The sequence below is a fragment of the Aspergillus steynii genome (assembly GCF_002849105.1).
Source record: "Aspergillus steynii IBT 23096 chromosome Unknown P170scaffold_6, whole genome shotgun sequence".
Taxonomy (NCBI): Eukaryota; Fungi; Ascomycota; class Eurotiomycetes; order Eurotiales; family Aspergillaceae; genus Aspergillus; species Aspergillus steynii.
In genome coordinates this window covers 1,410,945-1,425,809 of record NW_020194403.1, presented here as the reverse complement: position 1 = coordinate 1,425,809, position 14,865 = coordinate 1,410,945, and the positions used below count along the sequence as shown (strand labels likewise).

The 14,865-nt window shown below is 56.8% G+C and overlaps 4 protein-coding genes across 4 annotated transcripts; 1 reads left to right on the top strand and 3 right to left on the bottom strand.

Annotated features, from left to right (window-relative positions):
- Window positions 1–111: 111 nt before the first annotated feature.
- On the top strand, window positions 112–5,836 carry P170DRAFT_448577 (uncharacterized protein; the record flags this gene model as incomplete). Its single annotated transcript, XM_024850975.1, has 5 exons — window positions 112–390; window positions 469–843; window positions 905–1,582; window positions 1,645–1,914; window positions 2,804–5,836. 5 exons carry the CDS (start codon window positions 112–114, stop codon window positions 5,834–5,836), a joined length of 4,635 nt encoding a protein of 1,544 aa, XP_024702132.1.
- Window positions 5,837–7,816: 1,980 nt separating this feature from the next.
- P170DRAFT_362726 (uncharacterized protein) lies at window positions 7,817–8,959 on the bottom strand (the record flags this gene model as incomplete). The annotated part of the gene is made up of 1 exon (XM_024844536.1): window positions 7,817–8,959. One exon carries the CDS (start codon window positions 8,957–8,959, stop codon window positions 7,817–7,819), a length of 1,143 nt encoding a protein of 380 aa, XP_024702131.1.
- Window positions 8,960–10,009: 1,050 nt separating this feature from the next.
- Window positions 10,010–11,021, bottom strand: nut2 (mediator complex subunit NUT2). The gene is made up of 3 exons (XM_024852400.1): window positions 10,916–11,021; window positions 10,755–10,851; window positions 10,010–10,698 (listed from the first exon to the last, which is right to left on the bottom strand). Exons 1-3 carry the CDS (start codon window positions 10,944–10,946, stop codon window positions 10,299–10,301), a joined length of 528 nt encoding a protein of 175 aa, XP_024702130.1. The 5' UTR covers window positions 10,947–11,021; the 3' UTR covers window positions 10,010–10,298.
- Window positions 11,022–11,362: 341 nt separating this feature from the next.
- Window positions 11,363–14,480, bottom strand: P170DRAFT_448575 (putative serine/threonine protein kinase; the record flags this gene model as incomplete). The annotated part of the gene is made up of 3 exons (XM_024850974.1): window positions 11,363–13,387; window positions 13,444–13,541; window positions 13,601–14,480. The coding sequence occupies 3 exons, from the start codon at window positions 14,478–14,480 to the stop codon at window positions 11,363–11,365; spliced, it is 3,003 nt and encodes a 1,000-aa protein (XP_024702129.1).
- Window positions 14,481–14,865: the final 385 nt, after the last annotated feature.

Sequence of the window (14,865 nt, the reverse complement as noted above, 5' to 3'; positions counted from 1 at the left end):
TATGCCGCCCAGTCCCCCTCCCTTGGTGAGATCTGGATAGACACCTCGCAGCGTTATTTGGAAAAACAAGAAAGATACGACCCTTGGGAGATTCGATCATCAACCGACCCCATGCCCCGCTCACGGCAACCCGCTCGATTCTCGAGCGAAGCTCCCTCCGAGTCCTCGAACTCGACCTCCCCGGACCGAACCGTCGACGACGATACCGACTTCTTCACGTCCCAGGCAAATGACTCGCAATCCTCCGTCGGACTCGGCACCGTTCGAGACCTGAACGGCCGCGTCGACCAAGAAACGATGCTTCCGCCGATCGGTCGCCTGCCCCCCGAGATTCTCATCGCCATCTTCTCCAAGCTCAGCGCGCCGACGGATATGTTAAGCTGCATGATGGTGTGTCGAGGATGGGCTGCGAACTGCGTGGGGATACTCTGGCATCGGCCATCCTGTAATCACTGGAGCAACATGAAGAGCATCACGAGATCCGTCGGCGACCCAACCGCGATCTTTCCCTACTCGGAGCTCATCAGGAGACTCAACCTGTCGGCTCTGACGGCGGAGGTCAGCGATGGCACCGTGATTCCCTTCTCGCAGTGCAAACGGATCGAGCGTCTGACGCTGACTAATTGCTCCAAGCTGACGGACAAGGGAGTGTCGGACGTGGTAGAGGGCAACCGGTATCTACAAGCGTTGGACGTTTCGGAGTTGCGGTCCCTGACAGATCACACCCTGTACTCCGTGGCTCGGAATTGCCCTCGCCTCCAAGGGCTGAATATCACCGGATGCATCAAGGTTACGGACGAGTCGTTGGTCGTCGTGTCGCAGAATTGTCGGCAGATCAAAAGAGTAAGTGGAACTTCTGCCTATGCATGTTTTGAGAACGATCCCCGGGCTAACCTCGTTGCAGTTGAAACTCAACAGCGTCGTCCAAGTGACGGGTCGAGCGATTTTGTCTTTCGCCCAGAACTGTCCGGCCATCCTTGAGATCGATCTGCACGGCTGCAATCTTGTCAACAGTTCCTCCGTCACTTCTCTCATGGCCACGCTCCCCAACCTCCGCGAGCTACGACTCGCTCACTGCACCTCGATAGACGATATGGCATTCCTAGAGCTGCCGAGACACCACTCCATGGACAGCCTGCGCATACTGGATCTAACGGCCTGTGAAAACATTCGCGATGAATCGGTGGAACGTATCGTCCAGTCGGCTCCTCGCCTGCGAAACTTGGTCCTGGCGAAGTGTCGGTTTATCACGGATCGTGCGGTGTGGGCTATTTGCAAGCTCGGGAAGAACCTGCACTATGTCCACCTGGGTCACTGCTCGAACATCACCGATGCCGCGGTGATTCAGTTGGTGAAGTCCTGCAACCGGATTCGGTACATCGACCTGGCCTGTTGCAACCGCTTAACGGACACGAGCGTCCAGCAACTCGCGACGTTACCCAAACTAAGGCGCATTGGACTGGTTAAGTGCCAGTTGATCACGGACGAGAGTATCTTGGCTTTGGCCCGGCCCAAGGTTTCCATGGGGTCGAGCTGCTTGGAGCGAGTCCATCTGAGCTATTGCATCAGGTTGAGCATGGATGTAAGTTGCCCCCTTCCGGGTTGTGATTCTGAGACGGCGAAGAAATGCTGACCAGAGACCAGGGAATCCACGCTCTGCTCAATAACTGCCCTCGACTTACGCACCTCAGTCTTACCGGCGTGCAGGAGTTTCTGCGGCCGGAGCTCACGGTATTCTGTCGCGAGGCCCCTTCGGAATTCACCAACCAGCAACGCGACGTCTTCTGCGTGTTCAGCGGCGATGGAGTGTGCCGACTCCGGGACTATCTCAATCGAAACGTAACTCCTCAGCGGGATCTGACCGAGGTTACCATGTATGACGATGACGACGAACTAGACGAAGAAGAGGGCCAGGTGACCGGCCTGATGCATGCGACAGCTATTAATGACGACGATTACATTGACATCGGACATCCTCAAGGTTGATGATACCCCTCTCTTGTCCTCTCTTTTGCCTTCTACTTGAGCGTGTCTGTTTCCGATCATTTCTAGCCCTCTTCATCAGCCATGAGCTTATTTCCTCTTTCTTTCTTCTCTTTTCTTCTTTGATATCTATCTCTCTTTATCGCTTTTTGTTTTGTCCCCCCACACATCTGATGGGTTGTGTTCCCTCCCCCTTTGATCTCGTGCCCTGATCAAATGCTCCTGGTCGACCCGCGAGTAGGGCCTTGACAGGGGAACGGATTTGTTCGCCAGGTCATCGACTGGCAAAATGCATTGGTAGCGGGTTACCACTCGGGAGGGTGTTCTGCTGTTGTTTATTATTATGACTCCTGCGGGGGGATTGTTCGGGTTTAGGCATATTCGAGAACATTATTGGAACCAGGGGGCCAGCCAACGTGGCGTGGTAGCAAGTAGAGTCGGCATGGATGGGACCAACAGCACCGCCGACGGGGATTCGATCCATGAAGCCCATCGGAGGGACTTATATAGGCACCTCCCACTCTTTCCTAATGACCCTTTGCATGGAAAAACGGCGTTGAGGCTGGCGGACGGTCTCTGAGTTTGTGTTGCTCATATTGTTTTTGATATTTGCATAGTCAGGAACGTTACATACACATCGATGGACATGGTATTTGTGTCTTTCCATCTATCTTTCTATCTATCTATCTCTCTCGGGGATGGACGCAGTAAGTAAGTAAGGAATTAGAGGAACTTGTAGGATTCATGCTCGGAAGTACCCTTCCATACAAAATTGCAGAGAAGATACCCGGCAGCAGATCGCGGGCGGGTCACCTGTCAGACCCTCCCCGCTTTTCTCTTCCGCCTTCTGCTTTCTTTGCCTCGACTTCTTCCCTCCGCATCTTCTCCTCACTGCACCTCGCGCCTTTCCTGCGACACTCGAGCTTTGTTCATGGCTCCTCCCAGGCTGTCGCGGGCCAATCCGCTGGCTTTCACCCCGTGGCCGGTGACGGTCATCACGGCGATCGTGTACCTGGCCCTGGCCATCCCTCTGCTCGTTATCCACCATGTCGTGCCGTCAGCTCCTAGCTCCAACCCGAGCGGGCTGAATATCACCGAGGCCTGGGCCGATCTCCAAGTGCTCTCCAGCGGGTTTCATCCCTACAACTCGCGCCACAACGACGTCGTCCATGATTGGCTGCGCACCCGGATCGACGAGATCGTAAACGCCGCTCCTTCCCCGGAGGAGTATCGATCGCTCGACGAGGAGAAACCCGACGTTTTTGTCTTCGACGACACCCGCTCGAACCTGACGTTTACCGGCAGCACGCTTACCGCCGGAGAGCTCGGGGTCTACTTCGAGGGCACCAATATACTCGTCTACATTCGGGGCTGGGGCGATGATCCGGACCAGTGGTGGGACGATCCGAACGGCACGCCGACGGGCAAAGGAGGGGTGCTGGTAAACTCCCACTACGACAGCGTGTCGACGGGGTTCGGAGCCACCGATGACGGAGTGGGCGTCGTCACCTGCTTGCAGCTGATCAAGTACTTTACGACGCCGGGACATGCCCCCCGGCGGGGCTTGGTGGTGTTGTTCAACAATGGCGAGGAGGATTTCCTGAACGGCGCGCGCGTGTACAGCCAACATCCCATCTCCCGTCTACCGCATACTTTCCTGAACCTGGAGGGCGCCGGCGCCGGCGGTCGTGCGGCCCTGTTTCGCAGCACCGACACCGAGGTCACCCGGCCGTATCTGCAGTCGCCGCATCCGTTCGGCTCGGTGCTGGCGGCCAACGGGTTCGACATGCATTTGATCAGCAGCCAGACCGACTATGTGGTTTTCAACGGCGACCTGGGGCTGCGGGGACTGGATGTGGCGTTCATTGAGCCGCGAGCTCGGTATCACACAAACCAGGATGATGCGCGGCACACGAGCAAGGACTCGCTCTGGCATATGCTCTCGGCCGCGGTGGCCACCACGACGGGCCTGGTATCTGACGCGAGCGACCAGTTCGACGGCCCGGCAGCTAAGGATCAAGATAAGATCCCCAGCGGATCAGGGTCCAAGGCTGTCTGGTTTGACCTGTTTGGCAGTACCTTCGTTGTGTTTCGCCTGCACACGCTGTTTGCCCTGTCGGTGACATTGCTGATCGTGGCTCCTCTGACCCTGCTCGCCACGAGTATCTCCCTCACGCGGGCCGACAAGATGTACCTGTTCCGGTCCTCGGCCAAGTCAGAGGATGGCCTCGAGAGGGTCCCATTGCAAGGCCTTCGGGGCTTCTTCCGGTTCCCTTCGCTGTTCGTGATTCCGACCGCCGTCACCGTGGGGTTGGCTTACTTGGTGACGAAGGTGAACCCGTTCATCGTCCACAGCAGCGAGTACTCCGTCTGGAGCATGATGATCTCGGCCTGGGTGTTCCTGGCCTGGTTCGTCTCCCGGGTGGCCGACTTCGCCCGACCATCCGCTTTGCACCGCGTCTACACCCTGACATGGCTGTTCATCGTGGCGTGGGTTCTGCAGGTCATTGCCACCGTTTACGAAAATCAGAGAGGACTGGCCGGAGGATACTTTATCTTCTTCTTCTACTGCGGCGTCTTCCTCGCCACCTGGATCTCATACCTGGAGCTCTTCTCCTTGCCACGGAAGGGTGAGTACGCCAACCAGATCCGACCAGTCTCGCGACGGCCCAGCAGCTATGGGAGTCGACTGGGCACGGCCCACAGCCAGCGCGAGGACATGGTCGATGAGGAGGAAGACGAGACCGATCAGGATGGCGAGGAGGCGCCGACGGAGTCGACATCCCTGCTGGGTGGTGGACAACGGACGACGTTTGCCAATTATGTGCGGGTGGCCGGGGAGCATGGCCATTACCGGGATGGAGACGACGAAGACGAAGACCCCCAGGTCTACGGACGCGAACAGGCCTGGAGCTTGCACCTGCCCAAATGGACGTGGGTCCTGCAGTTCCTTTTCATCGCCCCGATCGTCCTGATCCTGGTGGGCCCTCTGGCACTGCTGCTTACCAGCGCGCTTCACCAGACGGGGCAGGACGGCAGCCCTCGGTTGTTCGTTTACATCGCGGTGGCGGTGTTGACGACGCTGCTCCTCACGCCGCTCCTCCCCTTCATCCACCGGTACACCTACCACCTGCCGATGTTCCTGCTGCTTGTGCTGCTGGGCACTCTGATCTACAACCTGGTGGCGTTCCCGTTCTCGGAGACCAACCGGGTGAAACTGTACTTCATGCAGGAGGTCGACCTGGACGACGGCAGCAACCGGGTGTCACTGACAGGCATGCCGCCCTTCGTGCACGACGTGGCCCGGGATCTTCCCAGCGCGGCGGGCCAAGATCTCAGCTGCGAGTTGGTTGGCAGCCGACCCAAGTGCGCCTGGGCTGGGCAGGCTCCCCGGGTCGCGGCGCAGCACCCCGACGACCGCCAACCACCAATGGCCGACTGGCTCTCCTTCAACATCTCCCGATCCACCAATGGGTCGCGCGCCCGCTTCGAGGTGTCGGGGCTAAACACGCGCGCCTGCAAACTCGCCTTCGACCGCCCCATCTCCAGCTTCCACGTCGACGACGGCGCCGTCGATCCTCGCTTCCCGCACACCTCCCCCACGGGCATCCGTGAGGTCCGCCTCTGGAGCCGCACCTGGGACCGCACCTGGCACGTCGACGTCGAATGGGAGCCGTCGTCGGATTCGGAGAGCCCTGGTATCAGCGGCCGGGTCGTGTGCCTCTGGAGCGATCAGAATCAGGTCGGGCTGATTCCCGCCCTGGACGAGATCCTGCAGTTGGCGCCGGTGTGGGTGGCGGTGAGCAAACTGTCGGATGGATTGGTGGAGGGCAGTCGGGCGTTTAGCATTTAGGCAATTTTTAGTTATTCCCTTGATGTTTCATGAATCTGTATGACTCAGTTAATAGGGAGTTTCATTCGGCTATTTTATTTCATTTTTTGTTGCTCTGTTAGGTAAACCCTTGTTTTGCCGTGTTCCTGTCCAAGGCGTTGCTCTGCTTCCTATTGTTTGATTAATGGTTTGATTGTTTGAAATCCGGGGCATATTTCCTCATGAATGAGCGGTCTCTTCTTTTTCTTTTTCCGATTTCTCATTTCCCCCTCGTAAGTCCGTGTTTTCGTAGCGGTCTAGCCACCTAACCTCCCTCCCTCCCTCCCTACCTGCTTGAGAGCCGATCCAACAACACACAAACCAGCACACCTGACACCTGACCCCTGGCAGACCACCTGACCGTCTCGCCTGCAGGTACCACGTAAAGTACATGTACATATTAATATGGACCACGTCTCGGTAAGGACGCAGACACATGTCACATCCATCGTTACCAGTAGCTGGAAGACGGCGACTCGACCACCCACAGCCAAGACCGACTCCATGACCCCGGAGAATAATCAATAATGGCTAGGCCGTCACGCCAATGGATCTGTCGCTGACAAGTGACAAGGTGATAGTGATAGATACCTAGATAGATGGATAGATCACCATCTCTAGATAGATGGATCGGTAGATCGAGATCCAAGACCCCGATGCCCTTCTGCGTACAGTACTTTGGGGTTCGGGCTTTAGGCTAATTTCGCCGTCTGGGTCTGGGGCTTGGGTTCGGATGGGGGTTCCGGGGGGATTTGGTTTGTTTATTTTTATTTTTATTTTTATTTTTATTTTATTTTTTGGTTAATGTTAGTTTTGGTATTTTATGGTATATTCTCCTGGTTGTTCATTATGAGTGGCATTTGGTTACTGGGTGAAAAGGGTGGTTTATAGATCTAGGGCTCTGTTAATTAGCTGTTCTATTTATCCGATCATTCCGATGTCTATCTCGAGCTCGAGTTCATGGGGATTATTCCTAACGACTTTTTGTATTTCATCTATCTATTCGAAATATGGACCTAGTAGAAAGTATGATATAGACAAGGTCAAGTATATACGAAAGGGGTATAAGTAATCAACAATCAATCGATCAACAGGAAGTTACACGTGGGATATGTACTTCGTCCTTAGTCCCAGGGAGAGGAGTACCAGCCGGTAGCAGCCGGCAACCGGAAGACACATGGGATGAGAATGAGATGAACCAACCTACCCCGGGACCTCGGAATAAATAGGGGCGATATGGCCCGACCGAGCTCCCTGAATCAATCTCAATCTCCTGCGTATGTTGATTGAGATTGACTCAGGTGGCGCAGGTTAGACCGATTAACTATTGCTTTCTTCCCCCGAAAAAGGGAAAGGGCGCTAGAAACCAGAAGCTAAAACCGGCACCAAACCCGGCACGGACACACGGGAAGCGGCGGCCGTTTTTGATCTCTTCTCTTTGTTCCAACTTCCTTTCTTGCTGGTGTTTATTAACCGATGGGAAGGAACCCCGGTCGTGCTGGGGCCGTTAGCAAGGGAAGTGGCGGCTCGGAGGATGGCCCAGAGAAAGTTTCCTTGTTCTCCTGCCTGGTCCCGTCCATCCCCGCCCGTGCGAGCCGTTTTTTGGATTTGGTCCCCTGAACTCTGTTCCAGGTCCAGATTCCCCATCGAGATCGGTGGTCGACGGCTCTTGCTTTCTGGTTCGGTTGGTTCCGCCCGTGTTCCCCATGTGGAACGGTGTTAAATCATACAACGTACATTTGGACCCGACGGCCCAATGCATGGCATGATCTCGTAAGTCGTTATCTCGTTCGATGGTTATGTTCGGTATTAGATCGCTCGCGATGCATGACGCTAAGATGATGTAATATGTGGATGCAAGGTAATGCAAGACAGAACAATGGAGCAAAATCCAAAAAGAAAAGGGGGTATCATTGTTTGGCGGAGGTATAGGATTGTTTTTATTGTAATTTTTCATGTGTGTCACCCGGGATGATCATATCGCTTGATGGGGATGATGTGCTTCTGCTTATGCCAGGGGTCCGTGAAATCGACGGGACTAGGTTCTTGATCGCCCTGACTATTATTGGTGTGGGTTTCGCCGCTCCATGAGTGGGACACTTCCGAGTGTCCGGTCTCCTGGTCGCGAATGGTCGGGCCCGAGGCGGAACCCGCGTGTTCGAACATGGCGATGGAGACGTCATCCGAGTCCATCCAGGGGTGGGATCGGCGGCGGCCGGTGGGCGCGGCATGCGTCAGGTCGGATGTCACGCGGGTTGCGTCGACGAAATCGGGGAAGTCGGAGGCCCGGTTGCGCGAGGTGGACTCGGTCTTCCAGACGTGGCTGCGGACGAGGTGAACCAGCTTGCCCAGCACGGCGAACTCCAGCTTCAGCTTGACGCTGTAGACGACGCCCTTGATCATGGTCTCCATGATGTAGAGGTCGCGGTATTCGATGACGAGCAGGCCGACGTCGAGAAGAATGATGATCAGATTGATGGCCACCAGCTGGTACATGATCTTGCGTTTCCCGCGGTCCGGATCCAGGCGCAGCATGCGGGTGGTCTCCCAGATGTAGAGGGCGGACAGCACGAATTCCTGGATGCAGAAGCCGGTCATCTGAATCTTCTCCATGACGTTGTAGCCGCGACGGTAGGCGAGGTTGCCGCTGGCGAGATTGGAGCCGTAGGTCAGGACGGTGGTGGGGATGTGCAGGATGACGGCGTTGACGATGATCATGGTCAGGACGCGGCGCAGGATTCGGTGGTTGGGGAGCAGCAGGTGCAGGCGCGAGTACAGCACGACGGACTGGCCGGTGACCATGCAGTACCAGCCGACGGTGATGAAGGTGACGGAGAGCCAGGTCTGGTCGGTGAGATTGAAGAACTTGAGCAGGAAACCGATGGAGTAGGGGACCAGGCCGACGGACGAGGAGATGAAGAGGGACCAGAAGTACAGGCCGGAATACTGGCTGAAGGTGACGAAGACGAGAATGATCAGCTCCACGGCATTGTACCAGGTGATGCCGGCGAGGGTTGCAATGGCAATCTTGAGGGTCAAACTGCCTCCGGTATAACCACCGGTGATGCCATCGCCGGGGGATTGACTACCGCTGCTCGAGCTCATGTCGACCGAGAGAGGAAACGAATCGAGATGAGACGAGGCTGGCCGGGGAGAGAGACGGAAAGATTACGGATGAAGAAAAGGCGGAGGAATACGAGGCATGATGGAGATGGAGAGGGAATCAGGAATTGGCGAGAGGAAATGGAGGGGAGGGGGAGAGAGGAAGGAAAGAAGAAAAGAAAAGAGAGAGACAGAGAAAGAAGGAAGGAGAAGAGGAAGAAGGAGAAGAGGAAGAACCGGGGTGCAAACTGAGGGTGAACTAGGGTGTGAAGGGTAGCAAACAAGCGAGGCGGCCGAGAGTGATACGAGATGACAACGGGGAAGGCAGGCAGATGGATGGATTGATGGACGGTCGAGAGGGACTAGAGGGACTAGAAGGAGACAGACAGACAGAGAGAGGGAGAGAGGAAAGAGACGAAGGATGAGCCGATGTCAGGTGAGGCCGTCTGGGGCGGAGATTCTTACCGTATTATGGGGATACCGTAAATACACCAAGATCTGCCAAGCCGCGATGGATTCAATGCGGGGATTTCCGGCGGAGAAACCAACGTCATGAACTGGACGATACTGGACTATACTGGACTACTCGGGAGTCACGATGAGTGACTATCAGGATACGCAGTAGAGCTAGAAGTATCCATATCCTATCCCTCGCTCTCCCCCTTACCTCCCCACGTGCCTGATTCCTCAGGCCGTCCACACGTGGGCGCGCAAGGGATGCCTCCTTTCGCCTTAGTCTGTACTGGACCTTGAGTGTTGGACTGGATCGGTACGAATCACATCAAACACGCCACCGGCAGAGAAAATAGAACGGACCACCCTGGAAATCCCGGGGCAACGGACAGGCATCCACCCAGAGCCCAAGAAAAAAAAAAAAAAAAAAAGGAAAGTGAAAACTCCGCCTGCAAATCTGCGGTGTTCGGTGTACAGAACAGAGTGCCGGATTGACGGGACCGTCGTCCGGCTCCTATTCCAATCCCGACTCCGCGGTCACTCAGCGTTGCCCAAAATAAATCCTCATGATATAACTACCCGGCGTACAGCCTAAGTAATACGTAGGATGTAATAATCGGTTCCGATTTCTTCCCCCTCCCTAGTCCCTACTCCTAGTCCCTAAAAAAAAACTCAATGACTCCCACCCATGTCCATGGTAAACGCCCAATAATAAACAACACGCAAATCAGGTAACGCCGAAAAGAAAATAACTCTCCGATCTTCATCAAATAAATCCCTTGCCCAGGTATGCATGCACGCAAAACCAAAAATATATGTATGTACGAGTCCGTCGTACCTTCCAGCCAAGCGAGAAAGGAAACCCAAAATCCCTCCCCCCGGTCCGCTCCTAGCCCTGTGCCCTTCCCTGTCCCTCCCCATCCACCCCCCCGTCCTCCGCATCACCAGGACTACTCGTCGCCTGAACCACCCGATCCACCTCGCCGCGGCACTCGGGCATGGCACTGCGCATCTCGCGCGCCAGCACGTCCCGGAAGCTGGCAAACGCCTCCTGCTTGCCCTTGAGGTCCTGGTTGCCGCGCTGCACCAGCTCCACGAACTCGCGCGTGTAGATGTCCGGGTTGCGCGCCGCGTCCACGTAGTCGATGATCTCCGGCGGCAGCTGGATGCTGCTGACGGGGAGCTCCGACGGGTGGGCGGGGACGTTGTCGCGGGCGGCGGTGTCGAAGGGGGTCGGGGGGTCGCGCGTATGCGTGGAGAGCGTGGACAGGCCGAGGGTGAGGGTTTTGCTGTCGAATTGAGAGATTAGGCCTTGAATAGGAGGAGGGATGAAAGGGGAGAGTACATTTTGCGGACGAGCTCCTGCTGCGTCTCCGGGCCTAGGTAGCCGTGCACGGCGGATTGGATTTCAAAGAGCTGCTGGATGACATCTTTGAGATCGTCTGGTCGCAAACCGGTTAGTAGCTGGCCCCAACCGAGCAGATCCTGGTGGTCGGAAAGCCTTACTGTCAACCGTGCCAAGGGTGACGGGCGCCATGGTGATGGTGGTCAGCGCGAGGGAGCTGGAGCTGACGAGGGTCGATCGCGATAAGAATCGCCAGGTTTCTTTGAGCCGCACCGCAAGTCCGGGGCGAGTCTAGCCGCTTTGGGCAGCTGCCCCGTCCATTCTTTGTCTTACTTTTCCACGTTTCCCTCAGCATTACTAGAACAAAGACTCTGGAAAATGGACTCGAAAATTGACTCGGCTGATGTCTAGAATATGTATAGATCGATACATGCATATATACCCGTATGTAATAACACAGATTAGGTCCTCGCACTCTATAGACCCTGCCTCACTTCCGGACTCCCTGCAAAACAACGGCTCCTCTACCAAAACGGCCTGGCTTCTCAACCCAAAAAAAACTATGAGGATGATACACCGGGGTAAAAAAAGAAAAGAAAAAAGAAATATTATACTTCCCGGGTCCGCAGGCTAGGGAATTTGGGCGCCTCGATTTCCGTCTCCACCATTTCGAGCCCCGACAGACTAGGGTATCGACGGCTGAAGTTGGCCTCCCAATCCTCACCCGCACTGGGGGGCTCCTGCATGATGGGACTGCGATCATCGCCGCCACCGCTTTCCTGTCCCATTGCCCGCAGGTTCTTCGGTTTCGGGGGAGCCGCCGGTCGTGCCGTTCCGGTGCGCGCCGTCTCTTGTCGGGGAAGACTCGACGGGCTCTCCCATCGATCCGCCCCCGGCGAGGATTGGTTCTGCAGCGACCCGTACGCTGCGGGGACGGCAGCTCGGGTGTTCAATCGAGGCTCGGGACGCGCCTCCGCCTGCTTTGCCTGCAAAGCGCTGGGCGATTCCTCGGTGTACCGTCCGTAACCCGTCGCCGTCTTCGGGGGCGGCGCCGGCTTGTTGCCTTCGGCCAGCAGAGTCTTCACGCGCCCCTGGATCGCAAGCGATCGCGGCGTGTCGCCGCGGCCACTTCCTTCGGCCACTTGGCGACGGTATTCGGCGGCGGCGTTGGCCACCCGTTTCTCCTCCTGCGAGAGACGCCGCCGCTCAAGTTCCCGGCGCATCTCGGGCGAGATGTCGTCGTTCTCGTCGTCGCTGATTTCGGCCGGGGGCTCCACCACTTCGGAGGCGGTCACCGACAGGAATTGCTTGGGGGGGTCCTCGGCGGCGGGCGACTGCGGTTTACTGTCGGAGTTGGTCTGCTCGAATCGACGGAACGCCTCGCCAAACCGACCGGCAAAGCGGTTCTTGGTGCCCGAGAGCGACAACGTCGACAGACTCGACCGCTTCGTGTGCTTGGAACTTCCGCTATACCGCTTCTCTCGTTTCCGGTTGCTCTCTTCTTCTCGCGCCCGCAGGTAGTCGATATCGGACGAGATGTTGGCCCGATCGAGATTCTGGTCCACCTCGGTGCGCGCGTGTTGCAGCGGCACTCCCATTTCATAGGACGGTCTGGGTAGATCAAGCGAAGAGCGCGCGCTTTCGGAGCCACGTCCGGACTCGAACTTGGCCCCTGCATGCATCGACACGGGCCGAGATTTGCCGTTGGCCGACTTGGACCGGCCCACGGGGTCGTCAACGTCCAAGTTCGTCGGTCGCAAGCCCTCCAGGGATGGTCGGGACGAGGAGGTCGAGAGATCCGAGATCCGGTCAGCGGAGATTCGAGGGTTGGGCGCGAGGTTAGAGGACGATCGCGTCGGCGAAGGGGCCTTGCTTGGTCTCTGTGACCGCTGCTCGTTGTCTCCGGACCAAGGTTGGCTGGATGGACGGCGTTGATGGTCCGACGACGCGAATTTGTAGATCGGTCGGCTGGATGGTTTCGCCTCAGACAAGCCCGGCGTACCAGGGGGCGAGGTCATGGTACCCGTCGAAACCATGGTGGGCTTCTGGGGAACAGGCTGGTACAGTGGTACCTGCGGGCGAATCGGCTCCTCCTTCGGGGGCTCGACCGGTCTGGTTTTCAGAGGAGAGGGCTGAGGGCGCCTCTGCACCGGTGGCTCCGGGACCGGTTCATTCTCCGACGAAGGGCGTTTGACAAAAGCATCGTCGGCAAGGGCGTTGGTAAGCCGCCGTGAGAGGTCCTCGTCCTCTTGAGCTTCCGCCACGCTGGGCTCGAAGTCAAACTTGCCCCCTTTCTCGTGCAGAATATTGAAATGGTCCAAGGACGGGAATCGATTCGTGAACTCGTCGGTTGAATTCCGAGACTTGTGGCCGCTTCCCGAATCGAGAATGGCAAAGGGGTCGGTGGAAGAGGTCCCCCGGAAAGGCGAGGGACTCGGCTTCGCAGAGTTGTGTTGCGAAGTCGACGTCGGCCGAGTCGGGCGTCCTCGTCGCATGGGCGCAATCTCCGGGATACTGGTTTGGGTCTCTTGGATCGGAGGAGAGATCACAGCACCCACTTGGGGTGCTTCTGTTGGAGAAGGTGGAAGTTCCTGGTACCGACGCGCTTCCGACGTGGAGCGAGTGGCATAGATCTACCAACGTGTTAGATATAGTAGGAGGGAACCGGGAGAACTGGGGAAATGCTTACATCTCGGATTGGAACGTCCTTTCCTTGCATGTGACAAGCTTCGCGCAATACTTCATAAATATTAGGTCGCTTTTGCGGGTTCTCTTTCAACATCCAGGCTAAAGGTCGATCAGTACGATTGACTCCATGTGGTACCAGAAACCAGTTCAAAACTCACAGATGAGCATCCGCAGGCGATCCGAGAACATCGGGTAGGGGGGAAATTTGAAGCTGGCATTCAGAATGGCCATCTGTCCAACCTCTTCGAACGGGGTAGTGTAATAACACAGCTTGTACAAAAGGACCCCCAGGGCCCAGATATCACTCTTCTCATCAATTGGTTGCTTCCGATAGACATCGATCATTTCCGGACTGCGGTACTGCAGCGTCGTGTGTCTTTGCACATCGTCCTCGATCAGACGACCCTCAGCGGCGGAGGTAGCCGCGGGACGAGGAGGCGCGGTCGAGCCGAAATCGCACAGCTTGTAGATGGAGGATCTCCCCTGGCGGGAAATGAGCACGTTCTCGACCTTGAGATCGCGGTGCAGCAGAGGAGGCTTGAGGTAGTGCATGCAGGCCACGCCTTCCGCGACGTCCGCGAAGATCTGGATGATCTCCGGCTCCGTCAGGCGATTCTGCAACCGCGTGTTCATGAAGTCGATCAGACCTCCGCCCGAGCAGAACTCCATGAGCAGGAAGACCTCGAACCCGCCCCCTTGCAGCTGAGACGCATGGGAATCGATGTACTTGACAATGTGCTTGTGTCCCTTCAATTTCTTCATCGTCTCGACCTCCGTCCGCATATTGGCAAGGGCTGCCTTGTCCGGGACGGCCACCCGCTTCAAGACGGCCCGGTCTACTCCATCGATGGGCTGCGGAAGCCTAACGACGTAGACGTGGGCAAATCCACCTTCGGAGAGGTACTTATCCACCACAACGCGATGACCTCCCACCTGGACCTTGGTTCCTGGCAGGAACGTACCCGCGGGAGCGCTCATTGCGGCCATCGGGTTATAGGCGGCGTGGCTTTGATAGGATTGAGTGGAGTTGAAGGACATAATAGATGACAGGAGAGGTGAGGGGGGAGAGAGGAGGGAGAACGCGCCCTCGAGGGGCAAGATGCTAGACTGTCGGACTGCGTGAGTTGATTACCGTCGCTGCATAGGGACCACGTCGTAGGGGGCAGGGAAGGGCGATCCTGAGGACAGTTGGCGGGCGGCGGGGAGGAGAGGAGAGGAGAGGCAAGAGAGACAAGTCGGTGCCTGACTTGGTGGGACCTGACAGGTTCGTCGAAGCGGGGAGATGGTGACGGAGCTGGATGGGGAGAGCAAGAGACGGCCAACCCACGATCTGGGGCAGGAGAGAGCCTCAACTGACCAGCAGCAGCAGAGGACGGGGAGGATTGGATTGAATGGAATGAATCCCCGACAAGACTTGTTTCCG

Excerpts from the sequence above, each read along its gene's own strand:
- nut2 (XM_024852400.1), bottom strand. The coding sequence starts at position 10,946 with ATGGCGCCCGTCACCCTTGGCACGGTTGACA. Across the intron at positions 10,852-10,915 it reads CACCCTTGGCACGGTTGACA|ACGATCTCAAAGATGTCATC; the intron begins GTAAGGCTTTCC and ends GTTTGCGACCAG. Across the intron at positions 10,699-10,754 it reads CAGGAGCTCGTCCGCAAAAT|CAAAACCCTCACCCTCGGCC; the intron begins GTACTCTCCCCT and ends TCAATTCGACAG.